General features: G+C 42.1%; 1 protein-coding gene across 2 annotated transcripts in view; it reads right to left on the reverse strand.

Annotated features, from left to right (window-relative positions):
- Positions 1–18,417, reverse strand: part of FAR1 (fatty acyl-CoA reductase 1) — a 34,234-nt gene that overhangs the window by 15,626 nt on the left and 191 nt on the right. The window contains exons 1-6 of one of the 2 annotated variants that reach the window (XM_066187180.1): positions 16,112–16,185; positions 7,699–7,893; positions 4,017–4,192; positions 2,509–2,688; positions 602–779; positions 6–50 (exon numbers count right to left, since the gene is read on the reverse strand). In XM_066187180.1, coding sequence (XP_066043277.1) covers positions 6–50; positions 602–779; positions 2,509–2,688; positions 4,017–4,192; positions 7,699–7,887 — 768 coding nt within the window. In that variant the 5' untranslated portion in view covers positions 7,888–7,893; positions 16,112–16,185. Of the gene's footprint in view, positions 1–5; positions 51–601; positions 780–2,508; positions 2,689–4,016; positions 4,193–7,698; positions 7,894–16,111; positions 16,186–18,417 lie in introns of those variants that run through there. The other variant, XM_066187179.1, reaches the window with a different exon arrangement.

Below are 18,417 nucleotides of genomic sequence, written 5' to 3' on the forward strand. Positions count from 1 at the left end.
CTTACAGCAATGAAGATACCACTAGGTCCATTGAAGTTATCAATCCAGCCCTATGAGGGAGGGGGAGAGGGAAAGGATTTGGTTAGAGCATACTGAAGACAGCAGCTTCAAGTGAAATTTGAGCAGTTTCTACATGTGTAAGGGGTGGAGGAAAAGGAGACCAAAGAGAAGAAAGATTTTTAATTCCATGTTGCTAAATAAAGCCCTTCCATAGCAAATTCTGGTGATGTAACAAGTTCCTATGGCTCAGACAAGAGATCTATGTGTAGGACACCACGGTCCTTCAGAGAGAGATGCTTATTTATTTCTTAGTGAATGAACTGCAATTGTCCATAAAAATATGTTGATGTTCAAAGTATTCAAGTTTACAAGTATTTTTAGACTAGCAACTCAGGTGTTTTTCACTTTTCAACCAAAACACACTCTTGCTCAGCTCTGATGACAGTATTCAGACATGTGCTGTTATCAGGCATCCAGAAGCAACCAAAACACAACTTCACGGTCCAAGAGATTTTCCTCTACGAAGGTCACTGATAAAGAGGCTCCCAGGGTGTACTAACAGTTTACAGCAGGCTGGTCAGGTGACAACTCAGGGACTTACAGGGAAAGGCTCCTTCCAGCTGGCACCAATGATGGACGGCCTTACAATGGCAATGTTTAACTCTGCAGCTTCCTGCTGCACCACGGATTCAGCTAAGGCTTTCGTGTATGTGTAAGTATTAGGTCTTTTGCCTAACAGCTTAGGAGTAATCTCATTCACTAGGTCATCATCCATCCACCTAAAGAAACAAAACAAGAAGCAAGTGTAAATTACTCTATGCTGCTTCACTGGGGAGGTGGGGTGCAAAATGATGGAGTTAACGTGACTATTTTTTCCTCATTTCAAGAAAAAGGGACACATACCGAAATGAAAACAAGTTTCTCAGAACAAAACAGAGGATTGCATGTTCAGTGCCCATCAAAAGAAGCATACTGGCATTTATTTTTTGCCCTGGTAATTCATTTCTAACACACCAACTACAGAGCAAGCAGTACACCCATTTACAATAACCCAAATTCCGCCAACCAAGTTCTCGAAGATGGAACGCAGACACAGAAAATTAGTCTTTGGAACACGGGCTCACTGCATTGTGATCTACAAAGTAACACCACCACAATGGAGTCCCAGCTGCATTACCAGGATCCCCTCCACCTTGGTGGTGGTGAGCAATCACACACCACCCCTGAAGCAAGCTGGTCACAATGTTTCTCCCTTTAAATCAGTTAAAACTTGCAATTTCATCTTGCCTCCCAGTTCACAGTAAAAACATGACCCTCAGTCATATCACACAAGTAAGAAAGATGTGCCTTGGCAACTATTGCTCCTTTGGTATTCTTCCCTGCAAAAGGAGACTTGAATTTTATTTGCCTTGGTCTGCTAGTCACAGAAATGGAAGTTATTGTTTTTCACCAACGTCACGTTACAAAGTGGACACACAACAGATTCCTTTCGTGATATGAACAGGGCAGGAAGAGGGGTAGTGAAGGCTTGGGATCACCCTTTTAAAACTTTACAAAGGCCTCCCCTCAGGAGTTCTAAAGTACACACAGCTGTCCCAGCCCACAGCAAACAGTTTAAGTTACATTTGTCTCCTCACAAGTCAGATGTTCAAAAATATGACTGTTTTGCAATCTCTCATTTTTAAGTGCATTTAAAGTCAACATTATAAAAAAAGGCTGGCTCAATGTGCATTCTAGGTGGTAGCTCATTTGGTTTTAATGTTAACACTCTTCCACCTAACAAGTAAAAGTAGGTATTTTACTTTTTAATTAGTTTTTTTCAGTTTCATACATCTCTTCCGGGAGGTGATATTTTGTACAACAGGTAAGAAGGAAGAGACTCATGTAGAGTTACATTACACTTATCCCACATTGTCACCTGTCAGAGTTTGACAGCCAATACGAAAGACCTCAGGACAGTTAATATACACAGAAAATCAAGTACCAAATGAGTCATTTTTCCTACCCATAATGCCCAATTCAAAGCTGAAAGCTACAGAAAACAGATTTTTGATGCCCGGGCTCTCAGGATACCTAACAGACCCACTTCTGCAATAAGTAATATCACCTGAGCCTCTCAGTCTCATCTTGCAACGGCATTTAGGTGGATGTAGTAGAGGCAAGGCACCTTAGTTTTATCCTTTCCTTCACAATGCTGGTACCAGCACAAGTTATCAGTATCTCCTGATTCAGCCAATCATGCAGCTGAAAGACTGGCACTCTCAGCACAGAGGAGGCATCACAAGTAGATATAAGCATCCCCTCCACACCCAGCTCAGCTTAAAGGAGCCACAAACCTTAACCCATCTCCCTTACAGAAAAGGGGAGTGTCAGTCGTGCTGTCAGACCTACGGGACAGAGTAAGATAACTCTTCATCTTTACAACTCCTAACCAGTGTTTAATACTTCAACAGCAGGATGAAAAAGGATATGGATTGCCCAAGTAAATTCATAAAACATAACACATACTCAAGGGAATCTATCAGCTTCTTGGGATCCACAGGAGGTGGGTACACGACTTCCTCAATCTGTTTCCGATTGCAGTATGCATAGGCGGTGGAAACGTGCATGAACACCTCCAGATTCCTCATTTGCCGTGCCAAGGAGAGGAGCTGTTGTGTGGCAACCACATTTAACTGCACGGCATCTCTATTGATTAAACAGAAATGTCATTAGTAGAAAGCAAGACAAAAACAAGCAAAAAAAAAATCATTCCTAAATGCCTCAGGGCTGGGTATGTAAAGTATCTCTGAACTCTCCACCCTCCCCAAAAAAGCAGCATGGAGACTGTCCTAATTTTCTGCTTAAAATAATATACCTCTCTTAATGTTCAGGATAATTCTCCTTGCACCCCTTTTTCACCAGCATCCTTTGATTTCCTCAGTCTAAATCCCAACCGTACATTTTTCCATAAAACACGAAGGAAACGATGCAACACAACACCAAGCTTCCATAAAACGCACCTCTGAAACTTCCAAGTTCAAGTTGAGTTAGGTCAACAACCTGGAAGGCTTAGTGGGCCAGTAAGCTGGAGACTGGCACCTTTTTGTAGGACAGCAAAAGGCTCCATACAGGATGGAAGGAAGGGGGAGAAAAAACAAGGCAAACCAGCAAGAACCACACTTCTACTGCAGCTTCACTGCTGCTCATCACCATGTTTAAAGACACCACAGCAGAGCAGGTGTATCTCCACAGCTCCCAGCAGGTAACAGCTAGCTGACCAACTCCTACGATTCTTTTGTAGTTTAGACCTTCTCTCCAGCCCACAGACTTGCTGTAGGCACCCAGTTTCCTTGTACTATCAAGTTTCAAGAGTACAGCTAAGCAACACTTCATCGAAGTCTTTGCAATAAAAACGTTACATTAACAACAAAATCGGTATCCCCCCAAACAATTACTAAGTTCCAGACTGCTTTATCTCACGTTATCACTGGAGTGGGGGACACGAAAGGGGAGCATTATTCCAAAGCAATTAACAGCAATGGTAACTAATTAGTTTGCTACCTCTTTCAACAAGTCAAAGGAGCTCATAATCCCAGCTGTGTGCACCACTTTTTCCACTTCTTGTTTTCATTTCTCTCCCTGTGCATCTACTTCTCCCCACTTCTTCCAATGCAAACCTCCATTATTAATAAGGGACTTTTAAAAGGCAGGAAGAAAAGCTGAGCTGTATTTCATCTCCCCTTTTTTTAATCAGGTAAGAGACTAGAACCTCCCACACACAATTTTTCGCACAAACTCTATCCTCTGAAAAATGTGCATTCCCTTTCTAACAAAGCAGGCCAAAGGAATAGTTTGTGCTGCCCTTTACACACCAGGAGAAAAATTAACATTACTAGGGAGCACAGTACATGTAGCTACACTTTATCTGTAGCCTTTCCACCCATATTTGCAACATTGGGCAGACACCTGATTCACCCCCTCCCTTTGAGCACCATCAGTTTACCAGACCAGGGTAAACAGGATTTTAGACTCACCTTAGTGTTTCATTGAATCTGACTGTAGCAGCACAATGAAATACAATATTAATGCAGTCTATAAGTTCTTCCTTGATTGGTTTACTAAGGTGCAGTCCAGGCTGTGTAAGTTCACTCACAACTACTATTATTTTTTCTTTGAAGTCTGGTTGCTCTTCTCTCAACCTGTCAAAGAGCTGTCAAAAATAACAGGACCATAAATTCAGTGAAGGTAAGAAAAACATTTCAGTTAAGTGAAGAAAAATCCCACATTCTCTGTCTATACCTCCTAACTTCCCAAGATCATCAGGAAGTTAGAAGAGTGCATAAGCAATACCATAAGAACATGTTACAGACTCCTCACGAAGTAAACTGTAGTTTTTCCCAACATAAAGAAAAGGAACAGTCTACCCACTTCCCAAGCCTGATAATAGCTATTCAAATTCTTATAAAAGTCATGCTGGATTTTAGGTTTAGAAATCTTGCATTAAGATTTACAAATTTCCAGTGATTTAAGAACTGCTATCCTCAAATTATTCCAGTCTCGGAGAATTTCCAGATAATTAAAAAAAAAAACCAACACGAAAATGTTTCTCTGGCTAGTTAAAAGAAAAAAGGCATACCACATTAGAACATCTGAATAAGTTTTATCAAATTGATGTTCAACAAGTCCCCCTGAAAAAAAATCTCACCAAAATCATATTCCCTCAAGAATTCTCCTCATAAATAGCTGGGTTCCAACCAGGTGGCTTAACACACGGATCAAAATTCTTGCCTCATTTATGCTCATTAGTATGCAAGTTTCCCTGAGCCACACAGCACTGTGGGAATAAAACACCTTTGAAAGCTGCAGAAGAGCAGACCCTTCTTTACTCTCCAGGAACCAATACCTTGCAACTGCTTCAACCCCAGTCAGTTGTATTAAAACCACAGCAGTACTTTCTTTCCCCCCTCCAAGCATGCAGTTATACCAAATACAAATAGTCAAAAGACATCTCCTTACAGAATGATGTAAATTAATTTTAAACTATAAATTAAAGTCACCTAAAGGTGCAGTTTCACAACACTTCAGGTAATGTAAGTTTATATTTCTACCACAGAAACTGGTTCTTCTCCTAGTTTCTTTATTTCTGTTCCTTCTCTGACGCTGGCAAAAGCAAGAAGCTCCAGAATTGTGTGAGCAGCTGCAGGTCCAGGTTTTTTTGTTTGTTTGTTTTTGGTTTTTTTTTAAGAGACGTTTTTTCAGCCCAAACATGAGCTAATGCAGCTCATTGTGTGGCCACCTGAAGTAGCAGAGCTAATTCTCCAGCGAGAACATGGGGTATCTCCACTTTTCGAGGCCTTGACTGGACTTTGCAAACATGAAGCTTCACTTCCTAGGACAAAGCTGCCAAGACAGCATTTAAAGCCTCTGCAACTCTTATGGGTACAGCAAACAGTTCTTACCTAAGGGCAGAAACTTTGTGTGATTTGGAAAAATAAGCCTGCTATGTTTTTGGTGGGAATGATGGCACCTTCCACCGGGGAGCTGAAGCAACTGCCTGTTAAGCATATTTATGTGTGACATTGCATTATGACAGAAAAGCAGTACCATGGATGAGCTCTTAAAGAGCCAGTTTTTGTTCTTCATATGCCCATCACATTTGTTATACTCCTTTTCACATCCACAGTCATGCACTATTCCTACACTAATCCTCTCACTAGCACTGACACCAGTACTAAGAAGAATACCCAGACTGCATGCAATACGTATGGCAAATCAGCAGAGGAATTAGATATCTGAAGTCCAAAGAAAGCAGAAACATCAACACTGTTTTGCTATTTGTAGCTCAGTTTATTTCACATTTATTTTATTTATTACCACATTCACCCATTTAGATTTCAAACTCTTTAAGAGAAAGAACCTTCAAGCATCAGTAGAACACTTAATGAGTCCATCCAAATCGGGGAGAATTACAGGCAGTGCCCTTGCAACTGGACAGCCTAAGACAATAGATCTTATTAAAATTTTCACAGACTTTTGGAAGAATCTTGATGATATTAAAGCCATTTAAACGATGGACTTCCAGTCTTGTCTAATCATTTGATGAAGACAGAACAAACACCTGGCCCCATGCTACATCTCTGCATAGATGAGCAATTCCATCCCTGCATGTCCCTGCCTCAGGCAGTAACTCTGCTTACCAGGACTCCTGCTGTGAGCCTCCTCCAGCAGTAAGTGCTCACCAAGACTCCAATCACATCAGGTTGTTTCAATCTCACCGGGAGCTGGTACAGACTACAAGCAGACTTTGACTCAAATTTAAAAGCCTTTTACAACAGGTTTCCTAAAAGCCACACTGGGCCTTTAAGCTCACCAAAGTTTAAGTCAGTCCACACTAGCGCTATTTTTCTCTCTGCCCAAATACTCCCCACTTTTCTTTGGGTAATAGTGTATATAAAAAGTGGATCGAGAAATTTTTCCTTTTTCATCTCAGAGCTTAGTCTGGAGATCTTTTCCTTGTTTCGGGGCAGTGACAAACTGAGGGTTTTAAGTAGAGAGAAGGCGCAATTGAATTTTAACATAGAACCCCACTGTAACTCGTTCTCTTGTGTTTTATGACATTGCACAAGACTGCAGGAAGATGCTTTTGAAAAATGAGGTACAGTTTTGACTGGTGACAGAAAATAATCAACTAGGGAACAGCCATCTTTGTATCCGCTATAATCCCAGCTAGTCAGAGTCATAGAAATCCATTGCCTTACTTTAAACAACTTGCCCCTAAGTGCATCCATAGTTCCTTATTGATTCCCCTTTAGCACCTTCTAAGAACACACTTTGTACAGACTACATTGCATCTCAACGAAAAAATAAAACTGCTGACACCTGTGTTTCATAAGAGAAAGGCTTAGATAGAAATAAATAAACTCTGCTTTAGCCAAATTCATCCTAGAAATCTCTCCTCATCCTGTTCATCCTTCCCATCATGAACAGGATACTCTCTAAGGAGAAAGATGGGCACAGAGATGGATGATTCTATAGTTAGTACAAATGGTCAGCCTAGCTCACCAGAATATCAAGGTAGTGAATCTTTTCAGGAGCAAAGTATTTGACCTAGCACGCACAGAAAATCACGTAGAGAGCCACTTTGATAGTGCCACAGCACAGACCTTCAGTGCCTTTCCAGTTGTCACAGGCTGACCAACAGAAATCTGTAACAATCTGCTAAGCCCAACATTTTTGCTCCACTTACATTTGTAAGTTCCTCCTGAGGTGACACATTCTTATTTACTGCTAGATCCAGTAGCACATTCCAGAAAAACCAGAAGGCACAAGGTGAAAAAGTGACTTGCTTGAGATCTCAGAAAGGGTCTCAATCCACCTTACAACTCCCAGCCCACTACCTCTTGTCCTTGATTTTATATTCTCTTAACAAGCTCTGACACAGGTTTTTACTTCTCATTTTGGCATTACAGCTGAACATCCTCCTCCCGAATTAAATACAGGATAATTTTCAACTACTTGCTTTCCTAGAGACTAACAGCTTGAAGCAGCTATGGAAGCACTGCCAGGTCTTACATTTTTGTATTTCTGTTAGAACGAAAAAAAAGGAAACATTTAACAATAACATTTTGCTTTGGACAAATTGAAGCTGTTCTCAAAATTAAATGTGAACATCATACCAAAGGACAAAAACGAACTTTGTGAGCATATGACACATACCTTACAGCTCGTAATTTCTTCTATTCGTTCTTCAGGTGTCTGACTTGCTTTTTTTCTTACCAGCACATACACGGCTTTCACTTTAGGACAGGATCTCAGCAGCTTTTCCAAAAGCACTTTTCCCACAAAGCCCGTAGCTCCTGTCAGGAGGATGTTTTTCCCTTCATAGTATTCAGGAATGGAAACCATTGTGACCTTTACAAAACATAAAAACAAAAAGTATGTTAAAGAACTTACAGAGCGCAGATTCGCAGAAGATAGAATAATTATATCTGTGCTGTTTATATCTGAAAGAAATGCTTAACAGATTTTTTTTTTCCCCCTATAACCAGTACTTGAAGCTGTCTTTTTTTCACAACATTCTGAAAGACTCCCACCAGATCTTCTTGTAAACTGCCCCTGTTAACAGAGTTTTAAGGACTGAGACACCCACTTAGCCAGCAAAACAGCTCAACTTCAGTCTATTTTTGCCTCTGCAAGGGGCTGCTCCATGCAAACTAGAGGCTGTACCATTAAAATGTAATCACAAGTGGACTCTTCAAACCCACTGACAGAAGACAGAGAGCCAAGCATCCCAATTGCTGGCCCCAGAATTCTGACTGTGCCAACAGAGCCAGAGCCCCCCGTCACTGTTAGGATGGAGCCTCCCAACCAACTAAACTAAACCAGAGAGAAGGTTGAGTTAGTTGTTTGGAATGGGATCTGACGGTTTTACATTGATTACAAAAAAGCCCACATGGATCCACATGGATCCACAGATAGGAGTTTTCCCAGCTTCTTCAACCGTTAAGTAATTTGGGAGGGAAAAAAACTAAACAACAAAGTTGCAAGAATTCTCAACAAACTAAGATTTGAGTTAGCCACAAATACACCTCCTAATAAAATGAAGGGTAAAGGATTATTACTCAAATTCAGCACAAAGCTAGAAAGTCTTTTGGGTTTTGCTTCAGTTAGTAAATTAACCCTGAGAATCATGATTCTTACCCCTCCTTTCATCAGCCTCTTGGAAATGATGTCACTCTTGCTAAGAGAAACTGAAACTCTTTTTAAGGACAAATATAGTACGTCTCACAATGAAGTGAGAACATGACCTTTAGGATCTCTAGGACTCAACCACAGTGCATCACCCAGAGCTGCCATTCTTTTAAGTCAGATGCAGCAACATCTTTACTGTGACCCTTAACCAGCTTACTTTCACTAGATAAGAATGCAGCATTATGGATACACTTCCACCACATTTTACCAATCTTCCCGACTGGACTCACAGAAGTCCTGAGCTGATGTAGTGAATGTCTAATTCTGGTCCTCTACAGCAGTTCCACTCAAACTGTTACAACCAAAACACTCCCAAAAAGGGACCACAGAGAGTCACAGAACCTCCTGAGTCGGAAAGGACTCACAAGGATCACCCAGCTCTCAAGTGAATGGCCCATAAGGGGATTGACCCCACAGCCTTGGTGTTATCAGCGTCATGCTCTGACCAGCTGAGCTCATCTCAGGGATAACAGATTCCATAAAATCATGGTACTAAAAAAAAAAAAAAACAACAAAAAAACCCCCCACAAAACTGACACTCTTTAAACACAGATGGGACGTTCCTTAGGCAAATAAGGATTACAACACTGAATACCTTAACAGGGTGAGAACCTTTCTTCACCTGCCACCCAAGAATAAAGGTGCAACTTCTAAATACACTCAGTTCTTTTGAGACAGCCAGATACCGCAAGCAGGGACTTACCAGGGAACGCACAGAACGTGTGTTAGGAGTGAACAGCTAATTTGTCCTTTTTGCCTGAAAAGTAAGTAAATTTTTCTGGAACACCTATTTGTCAGGTACCCACCATATCAAAGCAATTATGCTGTGTTTTTCACGTGCTCATATCTCAACAGTCTCTGAACAAGTGCCAAATGATGACTTGCTAGAAATGAGTTACTACCTGCACAAGTCCTGCTTTCACAAGTCTGGGTACCAAGTGCTATGTCAGATACTCCAAATCCCTATTTTGACTCCCTTCTTTGAGAAGTGAAGCATCTAACTGATAGTAGGATACAGCAGCAAGTTTAGAGCTGAACAGGCACTACTATTTCCACTCACCACAGTACAGCATCCGGAATGGTTTCTTTGAAGGTCAAGAGAAAAAGCTATTTACATTAAGCTGCTTTTACCACACGGTTAAGAGACTCCAAAGCAAATTTGAAAGCGTAATTCCTTGCAATAAAGCATGGAGTGCAAGACACAGCATGCCTATGAGTCATTTTTCCTTGTTCAATTAAGATACAGACCTGTTGTCTTTAACATGGCTCAAAGTCACGATTAATGCTCTTCAGGTATGTCTTCCCCATAACTTTTGTTTTCCTGGTCTTCACCATTCAATTCCATTTCCTCCTAAAAATCTGCATGATTGCTCCCACAAATAGGACAGGATTTCAGTTCCCTCAAAGAGGGAGGCAAAAACTCATGCAATCATTACTGCAGTGATTTTGTCATTAAGATTCAGCTCTGTCATAGTTCCTGCATAACCTTCTTACTAATTTACCTAACTAGCCATAATTTCTACTTTTTTATTTTACACCTTGAGACTCTGAGAGTATCTAAAACTATCCATTCACCTGTTCTTCCTCAACGAAAGGTTTAATTCTGCTTCTGACACGATGCCACAACCTCAGCCTGCAAACCTGCCCACATGGGCAGAGCCTTTGGCTACATCCACGCAGGAACCTTGGACAACACCCAGCACGTGGCTATGGTCCAACATCTGGTTCTGAAAGCTAAAGCAGTGAAAAGTTATGCTGCCAGGGAAAATACCTGTGTTGCTGCAGTCCAGCTTTTTTAAGTGTCCGGAAAATCTGACAATATTTAGGTTCATGTGATGCAAGGAAAACTGGAACAGAATGGAGCAAAGTTTCCTGCCTCAGTCGTGTCTGATCATATTCCCTTGTGTAAGAGGCTGAAATCAGAATACCAGGCCTACAAAGCATCAACATCCAGAGCTATGATAAACCATAAGGATTAAATGGGTTCAATTAAAAACCAGGAACACCCACAAATACTCACATTCACATTTGGGAGGCAGCAACACATACATTTGCAGGCTAATATTTTATCTTTTTTAAGGATTGAGAAATGTTTCCTTTAAGAAACTCTCAATCCCATTTCTCTTTACCCTGTTCTCCAACAATCAGGCTTTGGTAGATCTTATTCATAGCAACTTTCCACACTGAGATTGTCTTCTACTTCCATTACCCTGGAAGATTGTAGCTAGAAAACATAATTGGTAACTTTTTCAGAAGTACACATTGCTGTCAACATTACAGCAACAAGCACAGGGATTGTGAGGGAAGTGCCTAAAAGCACCAAATTGGATTTAAAGGGTAAAAACCATGTATGGAATCTAGGTGTGAACCATCAAAACCTGAAGCCAGCAGCCCATGCTTTGCTCTGTTTGAAAGAAAAGTTATCTCAAGCACAGGGAAAGGAAAGAATGTTCCCATTCTCCACCTACTTTTCCCTGCCTTCTCCAAGAATGCATCTCCCCATGCCAGTTAGCATAGCTGGCAACTCCTCATCTCAAACTCAGAAGGGTCTTACCTCACATGTGCGATATATTACTTTTTAAAGCTCTTTGTGGCAGCAAATTCCTGAAGAACCACTGAATATTGAGGGCTGGAAGAACTATTTTATAATTCTGTTTTGAAATAAAAAGGTCAAGAAATACATGTAGCTGCTGTCAGAAATTTAGTTTGGTCTCTAATACATAACAAGTTAGTGCAGGTGCAAAAAAACCCAACAAAACTACCTTGCAAGACACCACAGCAAAACCAAATCTGACATTTTAAGGTTGTTAAGTGTCAGCAATCACTTTATCCATGTTTTAGAGTACATCTTGTATGTTTACAATAGCTGTTAGCCAGCAATACATATTGTCACCAGTCGTCCAATCACCTGTTAACAGCTACCTCTTCCAACACACACAGAGAACTCCTACCAAACACAAAATTGTCTAATGCACACTGTGGAATCTCTGAAACCCCGTACCACAGACTCTTTTTTGAGCTAATAAGTCTAGAATAAACAAATCAGACAGCTGGGAGGCTTACTAAGAGTTCTGTAAAGAATTCTTGCTCTAGAACTGATCAAGAAATGATCAAAATCCCCACATTACCCAGAGGTATAAACAGCCTTTGCTAGAGGAATCTCACGTGAAGCTGCTGCAGAGCAACTGCTGCTGAGCAAACCCTTCTGAATTCCCAGGTTCAGGGCTGAGACCACGGTGACACTTCGTGGATATGCTTGTGTAAAGAGTGCTGTCCTCCGACAAACCGAGAGTTCATAAGCACTCCAGGAAAAAAAACAAAAACAAAAACAAGAAAAAGCACCACCAAACCAACACTCCAGGATCCTAGCCAACATTCCCCATCTTGTAAAAAAAAAAATGCTCGTGTCCAGGGCTGAGCAAGTGCTATTATGGAGCAAACAACAGCAGCTCTGTTTGCCTCCAGAGCTACTGCAGCAATATTTAACTCACAGCTTCAGAGGGCTCTGATTCTCAAAACAAGGACAATTCTGTTTTTAACAGGAAAATGATCAGTTCCCAGATTTGTCCAAACACAGATCAAGATGCTTAAAGATGTGCCTTCCAAGTGCCAGGAAAGCCAGCTGCAGTTCCACTGAATGTTTAAATGCTAAATCCAGCAACTGGAGAGCGTGCATGCGTGTCCTTGTTAGAGATTAAATGCTCTGTCTTCTAGTTTATCACTGACAAACATTAGGTCAACAGCAGGCTCCCTCCAAATTCAATCCTATCAAGATTATCGCTCACAGGAAATAGAAAATGTGCATTTCCCAACCTCTCAAACATCAGCAACAAGCCACAAAGTTCTGCAAAAAACACAGCCCAACGAAACAATTTCCCCCTTACTTGTGACAGACTGAACCCAGCACTAGGACTAAAAAGCAGAAAAAAAATGGCAGGAGCCTTTTGTTTATGTACATTCAGAAGATGAAATTTGTCCAGACATCAAATCTGAGTGCACCAAGCATGTTTAAACACCACACGCTTCCCCCAGACCAAAATCATTAGGGAAGTCCCTCATATAGAGCTCCAATTGCCACATTGCAAGCCAAAAAAAAAATACATCTCTGGGAACTGGAGAGAATGGAGAGACTCAGGCAACAAAGGAAGTAATATTTAACTCATCTAAACAAGGCTCCTGCCAGAAAGACAAGTCTGGGTCATGTCATATCATCATGTCTCATTTCATGTGTGCCTTGTTTCCACAGAAGTAAATCAGAGAATGCTATCAGCAGAATGCCCACGTTTTCAAGCACCACAAGGGCCAGTGACCTGCCCTATGTGGCCAATACCCAGCCAGCGTATCTCCAAAGGATACAGTCTGTTTGTCTTTGTGGTCCAAGGTCAGATCCATTGGGAAACCTTATCTGTGCAAGATACTGCTATAAAAGATGAGTAGAGCCTGTAAACTGCTTTGGGTGCAAGTTAACCTTAAAGCATACCTATTCCAAACTTCCCAATCACGTGAAAGACTTGGGATTCTTCCCTCAACTAGCAGAAAGACAGGCTGATCCGTGTTTTAGATTTCACTGGCATTCTTATCTACCCTCAGCAAGTGCATTTGCTTTACAAGCTGTAAGCCAGGGAACAAGAAAATGTATCACACCTGCAGGAGCCGGAAAACACACTGGTTTTGTTTGAAAACAAACTGATTAGAACAACTAAGTTTTGAAGAATCATCAAAATGGGCCCACTGATCCAACATCAGCTAGCCAGTCTTTGACTTGGCCCTGGTAATATGCCAGACTAAGTGTCTCACTACACACTTTGCACACGATTATGGGGATGAATTCAGGGTAATACTGTGTTCTCTACACATGAAATACAACAAAACTAAACCTGAAGTACCGGGCACAAGTCAGAACTGCAGCATGGGCAAACGCCAGCAGAAGACCCAAAACTTTATGGCAAAGAATATGGCAAACTTGTGGCTGACTCTCAGCGAATTAAGAGAATTTCTGAAAAATAACAAGGCATTTCAAACTAGTTGAAGATCTTCGGGATTGAAGACTATAAAGAAACTTCCCAACTACCAATGAAGAGATTTGTCCTCTTTAAATCATTTATCTAATGAAACACAATACCAGTTCGAGTAACCAATCTAGTTAGGTCAAAGTTTACATAGCTAAGTGTATAGCTCTATGTACAAAAATAAAGCAGACTTGCTTTTCAAACAGTTCCCCTCACTATTCTTAACCACTGAGATATGCTAGATACTGAATGCTGGCCCTAGAGGGTGTGCTCCTCAAGCTCCATTCCTCCTGGATATATCACCACCTCTGGCAGCACATGCATTCAAGGTACTAAAATGATTTAGGGGAAACTTAGCTAATACCGCATATGATCTATTTAACAGCGCTACAGCACATTAATACCAAAATCCAGATTGATGCCAGACACGGAAGGAATTCTGTCACTTTCTTTTAGATGACAACAACAAAACCCAAGTACAGCAGCCACTCAATTGCTTTGGGAAAATGGTGAATTGGGACCAGCTAACCCATGGCCACGCAATAACTTACTAGCAGAATTCAGCCCAACTCACCAACTACTTCACTAAAGAAGACACCCTTGTGAAATAAGATCCTCTGAAGTGAGGGCTGTGCTCACAATCATGGAGCATTTAATCTCTTTTAATCCTTTAGTCTTACGGAGCAGAACCTGATTTCAGTGTGGGCCACCACCGAGTTGATCTCAGCAGAACTCTACCAGAGCTATTCAATGCACGTGGTTACACGGATATTTCTTAAGCATGTGTTCACACGCCTTCCTTCAGCCAAAGTTTGGATTTTACTATAAATTTCCACTTGTGCTTCTACTCAAAGGGATTCTGTACCAGATGACTTTGTAATTACTTCTTAGCAAGTAATCTGTTCACAAAGTACATTCTAGGGAAGTCCCTTGCTTTGCTGGAACTATGTTGCTTTTACAGAGTCCCTCCTCCAAAAATGAATTAAAACGAAGTAGAAGGTTTTTACTATCCCTTTATAATTAGGTTATAAGTTGACTTTTTTTCTAAATTGTTAACTGTTTGAGCTTAGTTATCAAGTGCACATTGAAGGAAAAAAAAAAAAAGTATCTTTTGGTACAGTTAAACTCATTTCTCAAAATTGCACAGAAGGCACAGATCAGGTCAGAAATTAAGCTATTCCAGGAAAGCATATCCCACATGAGAACATTTACTGCACTCCATCTCCAGTTCACATGAAAATATGTTTAACACACATGCAGGGAGATTTTAAACAAGTTCTAGGAAATCAAGAGGCCGACAGATTCAAGATTTGCTGAACAGAAGCTGAGCTCCAGATCATTTTACCTAATTTAACTGGAAATCTGCATTAGAAATCTCACTTGCACTTTTGGTTATGAAAGGATTACAAGATAAAGCCTCACTGTTTATCAGGGTAGTTGCATAAATCATGGCTCTTACTTTGCATAAATCATTGCTTGAGTTAACCCTGAACAGAACCCGTCTGAAGGACACATCTACAACACAAACTCTCCATCACTCTATTATTGTTCACTGCCTTCAGCCCCCACATGAGCCTGCTGATACCCAGCCCTGGTTATCACTAGGGAAAGCTTTAGCAGCAGCAGGATTATTGCTCCACTTGCTGCTGTGATACTGTCATTTTGCTCGGAGGGGAAAGCCAAAAATCAAGTAAATGGAAGGGGGGTGGGGGAACACACAATATTCTAGTGCTCATCAGTTTGTCAAGTTGCACTGATAAGAGACTTCCAGTCTTTACTTTCAGTTTCAGGGTTAACTCCTTAACCTTGGTAATTAAAACCCAGATACACCGTCTTCACACTGATCAGGCAAGACAAGGATAACTACCCAAAACCTGCACCTGCAATTATGTTCTCTTCAAAGATATTATTCACAAAGTAATTACAACTGGAATACTTAATCAAGAACAAAAAGCCCAGCTCTTATTCTTCTCACATCTTAAATTACATAGAAGGCTTGAATCACATTTTACAATAGACATTACATGCTGAATTTGAAGTCTTGTGAATCAAGGCTTCCAGACTCCTTCCACACTTTCCCAAATTTCTTAGTTAAAAATGGTCTTTTCTCTTCTATTATGTTCCTGCAGGAATTCACGATAATTCTTTTGAAACCTAAAAATTACTCATTTATCTGACAACTGCTCTACCAAGTTGTATTTGAAACAATCACCTTCTAAAGAAAGAAAGAAAGAAAAAAACCCCACATTAGTTTACCCTTCCTTTCTTCCACTATCACCAAAAAATAAAAGCCCATTTCCACAATTTTCTTATCTTTAGAAGTGACTTAAACAGATACTCGAAGCAAATTGGACCAAGAGCTTGCCTACCTGCCTTCCAAACGGGATGTTGGCAGCCTCCCTCCTCCTGCTCAGAAGAGCTATTTACTCGGCAGGACGGCCGATACTGATCGTGTAGACGCCGAGAGCTCCAATCTTAATTCCTATTTATGCTAATGGATGTCTCCGGATCTATCAATTACGCCTCTTGCACAAGGAGCTCTTACAAATTTACAAACATCTCGCCGAACAACGGCACGGAAAGGTAGTGTGCACACACCAACATCTGCTGAAAGCACAGCCTTTGTCACCACACCCAGGGGAGAAAGTGACAGGGTACATCCCTGTGGTCCCCACTGCTGGAGAAAGCTCAGCAGAAGAACAGTGCTCACTACGAATCCTGCGCTGGAGACACTCAGAAGACAAAAATAAAAAATTGGGAGTACCTAGTCCATTCAGAGAGACAGGATTTGTTACTACAGGTTGCAGCTTCTAAACTGTGCAAGTGTCAAGGCTAAACAAAGCAGCGCTGGAAAATCTATTACTGCAAGGCTCGGAATCAGCAGCAGGGAGAAGCGCCGTGGATGTGCGTGGTGGTACTAACCATGCCCCGACACCGAATGTTTACATAAAGCAAGGCCTCCACACAACCCACCAAACTAGCCGAGCACAATTTTTGCTGATATTGGCTCCTTCTCAGAATTTTTAGCTTGCCACTCAGCAGCTCTGCTTCCTGCAGACAAGCAACAAGCAAATTACACTGAACAACCTCCAGCGCTGAATATTTTGTGACAAAAAACGAAACACACACAATTTCTGGCTGAAGGAGCCAACCAAGCCTGCCGTCACTGCAACAACTCATGTCTTCAACAACATCCAGGACCTTCTCAGGCACTCAGGGAATGCTTCCAAACGGAAGCATAACATTTTTGTTTGCTGTGCATCCCCTTCCAAGCACCGGAAACAACAACCCTCGTGAGGAACTGGGAGCTCCTCCAAGAGCTAGAACTCAGAAACAGGAAGATGACAGAGAACCCTTTGCTTCATAGCGGCTCCTTTGGCCTTTCACGAGCTAAGAGAGGTGGTATGGATGGTTACAGTTCTGCTTCGACGTTAAATTTTATCCACAAGTATCAGCTGCTAGAGATGACTAAGGTGTGGACAGGCTGGGTTAATCTGGAAGCATAAGAAGAAAAACATTTATCGTGTCCAAAACCTAGAGCCATACTTAACTCTCCCAATGTGCTTTCATTGTTAACATTGTGTCTAGTAAAGCTTCACTATACCTACAGCCCAGCAATAAAGACCAAGTGTTTGCAGTAAGAAGTTAGCGATCTAGATTTGTGATTACTTTGTAGCTTGGCAACCCTTAGAGATAAAAAGAAAAAAAAAAAACATAAAAACATAACCCATAAAACTAATCTTTCCTTTCTATCTCTAGGTTTTTGATGGGGAAATGGCTGAATTTTAAGGCATCTATATGTGAGTGGAGGGTGAAAAACAGGGTAGAGAAGCTGAAGGGTGAAGATCCTAGAAATTTACCCTATACCTGGTATAAAATTTCCATATTGCTGAAATAATGGTATCTCAGTTAAGAAGCACAGTCATGACACACAAATTGGGGAAGTTGGGATCAAGAAATTCTAGCCTGCTTCAGTAAAGATGGATGTAACAGACAGCAAAACTCCTACACGCTCAACTTCTTAATTATTACCGAAAGAGTTATTAAAGCATTGAAAAAAAAAATTTCAGTTGCTAAAGCCTCCAAGTAGGTTAAATGAAATTAAAGGTTTCTATTTTCATGGGATTCGAGCTGCTTTCGATTACAACCACCTCGCTACCAAGCTCTGCACCCCTGCGATCAGCCACACTTTACACTTCACTCGGGGAAGCCTTTGGGAGGACCCCCGAGGCTCCTTTTCCACCCGCGATCCCCAGGGCAGGGCGCGGGCGGAGGAAGGGCTTCTCCTGCTCCCCAAGGACCGCTCCCGGCGCACGGACCCGGGGCCGCGGGCACGGCCCATCCCGGCTCTCCCCACAGCCGCCGGTTGCTCTGAGCGGCAGAGGAACGCGTGGCCTTCCCTGCCAGCCCGTTCCGTGCGCCGGCCGCCGCGGCGGGGGCTGTGCCCGCGGGGAGCCGCCGGGCGGGCAGGGCAGGGCAGGGCAGGGCCGGGCCGCCCGCCGCAGGCCCGCCCGGCGCCGAGGGGGATGGTGGTACCCGCGGCCGGCGGAGCGGGGGCTCTCGGCCTCGCCCACGCCCCGCGCTCCGCTGAGCATCGACCGCGGCCGCCGCGCTCCGCCCGCCCGGCCGCCACCGCGACGCGCCCCGGAGTTCCCCGGCGCCCTCCATCCTCCCC

This window comes from Chamaea fasciata, unplaced genomic scaffold, assembly GCF_029207755.1.
Source record: "Chamaea fasciata isolate MVZ Bird 193981 ecotype frontalis unplaced genomic scaffold, bChaFas1.0.hap1 SCAF_7, whole genome shotgun sequence".
NCBI lineage: Eukaryota > Metazoa > Chordata > Aves > Passeriformes > Sylviidae > Chamaea > Chamaea fasciata.